The 3,405-nt window shown below is 35.1% G+C and overlaps 1 protein-coding gene across 1 annotated transcript in view; it reads left to right on the forward strand.

The window, feature by feature from the left end:
- The first annotated feature begins 528 nt into the window (after positions 1–528).
- Positions 529–3,405, forward strand: part of LOC107729993 (semaphorin-3D-like) — a 28,608-nt gene continuing 25,731 nt past the window's right edge. The window contains exon 1 of the mRNA XM_016540735.1: positions 529–733. Within this exon, the coding sequence (XP_016396221.1) occupies positions 550–733 (184 nt within the window). The 5' untranslated portion in view covers positions 529–549. The remainder of the gene's footprint in view (positions 734–3,405) is intronic.

Consider the following 3,405-nt stretch of genomic DNA (forward strand, 5'->3'; position numbering starts at 1 on the left):
TAAAATTCCCTGCTGAAGGAAACCTCCTAATGAAGACAGACTACTACAGTTTTCTCACTTTCTCCCACAATTTGATGGCACCCTGTTGACTAATGAAGCAGAGATTCAGACATGATTGTCACCCTAGCTGTTCAGCATTTAGAATACTGTTTGTTGAAGAAGAGAGAAAGGGAGACGGAGACAGAGCAGATGAAAGATGGTGTGAGAAAATAAAAGAAAGGCATTTGAAAGAAGGCTGAAAGTGGCTGCCCTCATCAAGTTGACCTTTTGTTTAGAGACAAACAGATTTAGAAAGAGAGAGAGAAAGTATGTGTGTTGGTGGACAAAAGAAAGGACTTGAATAGAGAAGCAGCTGATGCAGAGCAGCTAAAATGCATAGACATGCCTGAAAGAGACCACAGTAAAGCAGCTGAACATTTGCTTGGGATTTAACAAGACCACAAACACACACATACACACACCTCCCACAGCCCAGCCACTCCCTTAGATGACTCCATCTAACTGTCACTCCATCACAGGTCCGCAGCAGCAGAACTTTCCTCTCCCATCATGAAGACTGCCGAGGAACCAGACAAACAGAGACAGAGGAGCAGACATCAGCGTCTCCAGATGGGGGTCAGAATGGGGTGGTTCTCCAGTGCCTGGTGGTGTACATTTGTGATGCTCTTCTTCTCTCTGCCGGAGGTGAAGTCTATGAAGGAGAGCATGCCAAGAGTTAAACTCAGCTACAAAGGTAAAGTTTGTCCTTATGTGACTTTTAAACTTTATTTAACATTCTGTTTATTCCAAAAAGCTTTTATGTTGCTCTATGTAGATTATTTATTTCTAAAATTATCTATTAAATCTTTAGTGTTTTGCTGAATTTCCATGTATTTATTATTTTAAACATCTGCTGGAGCATTTGTAATTTTTAAAGGATACATTTTGAAGTACATGTAGGGGTGTGAGGAGAGGTTTACAACTCACTTGTATGAGGTCAATATTTAGACTGCATATGCGACTGATTGAGTGTACATAAGGGATGTGCTGCATATCACAGTAGCAGTATGCATGTTTTATATGTTGTATTTTCTGGCTTTACTGGTTTTAATGGCTATAGACCAAATAATTCCCCAAAGAAAAACTGTTATCTTTAGAAAAATAATGTCTTTGCTTTATATATATATATATATATATATATATATATTTTTTTTTTTGCAATTGAGTACGTCCCCAAATGTCCCCAGTAATCTGCCACTTTTGTTCTTAAACTTTAGATAAATGCCTTATATATCATCAATTTTTATGAATTTCAGATTCTAATTAATTATGCTCAGACAATCATCACTATTGCTCCTTCACTTGTATCTTTGTTCTATTGCTAATAATTACTTTATTTTTTCTTAAAGATAAAATTAATCATATCGTAATTTAAGATTTGGGTCATCTCACATGTAAAAATCTAGTTCAGTTAATATGCATTGCATGTACATTTGCATTTGTTTTTTTATGAGCGTTGTGCTGTATATTCTGCTGCGTCAGAAGTTTTAGGACAAAATGACCATTTCATAATGAGAGGTTAAGTAAGGCCATGACTACTAAGGTCTGGGATTTTACCCAGTACCTCACTGTAACTGTCTGCATCTCTTGCGGTATTTGCTAACCACTGTTTCATGCTGTGAGCGCCCTTCCTCCCTCTACCTGTGGTTGTGTGTGATCGCTCGACTGCAGCTGCTGCTTCAAAGGTTTGATAAGTCAATAAGGCGCTAACTCTCTGATCTCAACAGTGATCCCACGAGCACAGCACATTTTAGCTTATCACTGGAGTTATGCTGATAACACCGTAGCAGTACCACACGCTCAAACACACACACACACATACTTATGCTGTGTGTATAATGGGTGGGAGTTCAGGGTAAGGTAAGCGTATGATGCTATAAAATGAGTGAGGTGTAAAAGAAACAACTGTTAAAAGTAACAACATGTCCTTACTCATTTAAGTGCACTGACACATGGATTGTTAAAAGTCGTAGACACATGATAAATCTACACTGAGTTTTACAACATCAGTAGTAACTTTGATTAGATACCACGTTGTTCCAGAACATGTTTTTGATAGTGCTGACAAGTGATAAAGTATCCTTTAGACATTAATGTTTTTTCTAACCAACAAGAAGAGATAAAAGTATTTTTCTTCATTTGTTTCTTTTCTTTCTCTCTCTTTTATTCTCTTCTGTGTTCAATCCCTGCCTCGATTTGCGGAGTTAAGTGAATGCAGTGTTTGTTTTATGCCACTGAGGGAAATAAAAGTTATAGCTCCTTAAAAACGGACCCACAGCATGCCCGCACTACTGAACCAGACCTTCATCCATATCAGGAAACTCACTCCAATAAAAATATGAGTGACTGTGCAGGGACGACATTTCCAACCCAGCACCATTTGGTTATTGATTATAAATGATTATCAACTCAAATTGTGTCTAATCAAATAACCCAGTGGTTTTTAGAGTGTATAACTGTTTATTGCACTGAACTGCCATAGTCCTCACAATATTTAGAGATATACTGCATAATAATAGCAACATTGGTCAGTAGGTGATTTGAAGTCTGAAGTCTGACCTTCATCCATATCAGGAAACTCACTCCAATAAAAATATTGACTGTGCAGGGACGTCTGTTTATTTTCAGTTTCTTTAGCATGAGAATCCTACATGCTGTGTGTCAGTTTGCCATACTTTAGCCGCTGAGCTGGCGAGAATGATGTGAATGAGAGTAGAGAACAGACAGCTGCCTGACTTGTGCTAAATTATGATTTGTGCATGCAGTGACTGAGCTCTTGAAGAGATTTTCTTGAAGTGTCTACAATGGAAATCTGAATAATGTGTAAAACATGTGTGTTTTATGATGAGTTGAGAGCCAGATAATAAAGACACTTTTTATATAAATTTTAAAGTGCAAATAAATATTAATTTTACACTGAAAAAAATCCTTATTTTGTCTTTTTTTCCCAGTGAAACTATATCTAAACATTCTTTAAATAAGATAAATTTACTAGGAAGCCATTTTTCTTAACCAGTTGCCACTTTCTTTCTTTCTTTCTTTCTTTCTTTCGTAACCATAAATCTAAAATTTTACAGATTATTGTGATGAAATATTGTATATGTTAATCTATATCTAACAGTAAACACTTTAAACAAGATAAATTTACTCGGAAGCCCAACTATAGAAGAAAAATAAATCACTAAATAAATAAAAGTGTTTACTTTAGCAAATTTTTCTTAACCCATTGCCATTCTTTTTCTTTTTTTAACGCATAAATCTAAAATCTAACAAATATTAGTAAAAAATATATAATTATATATTATAATAATATATCAATAAATAAATAAATAAATAAATAAATAAATATATATATATATATTTATT

The sequence above is a fragment of the Sinocyclocheilus rhinocerous genome, unplaced genomic scaffold (genome assembly GCF_001515625.1).
Source record: "Sinocyclocheilus rhinocerous isolate Xijiao unplaced genomic scaffold, SAMN03320098_v1.1 scaffold2022, whole genome shotgun sequence".
Taxonomy (NCBI): Eukaryota; Metazoa; Chordata; class Actinopteri; order Cypriniformes; family Cyprinidae; genus Sinocyclocheilus; species Sinocyclocheilus rhinocerous.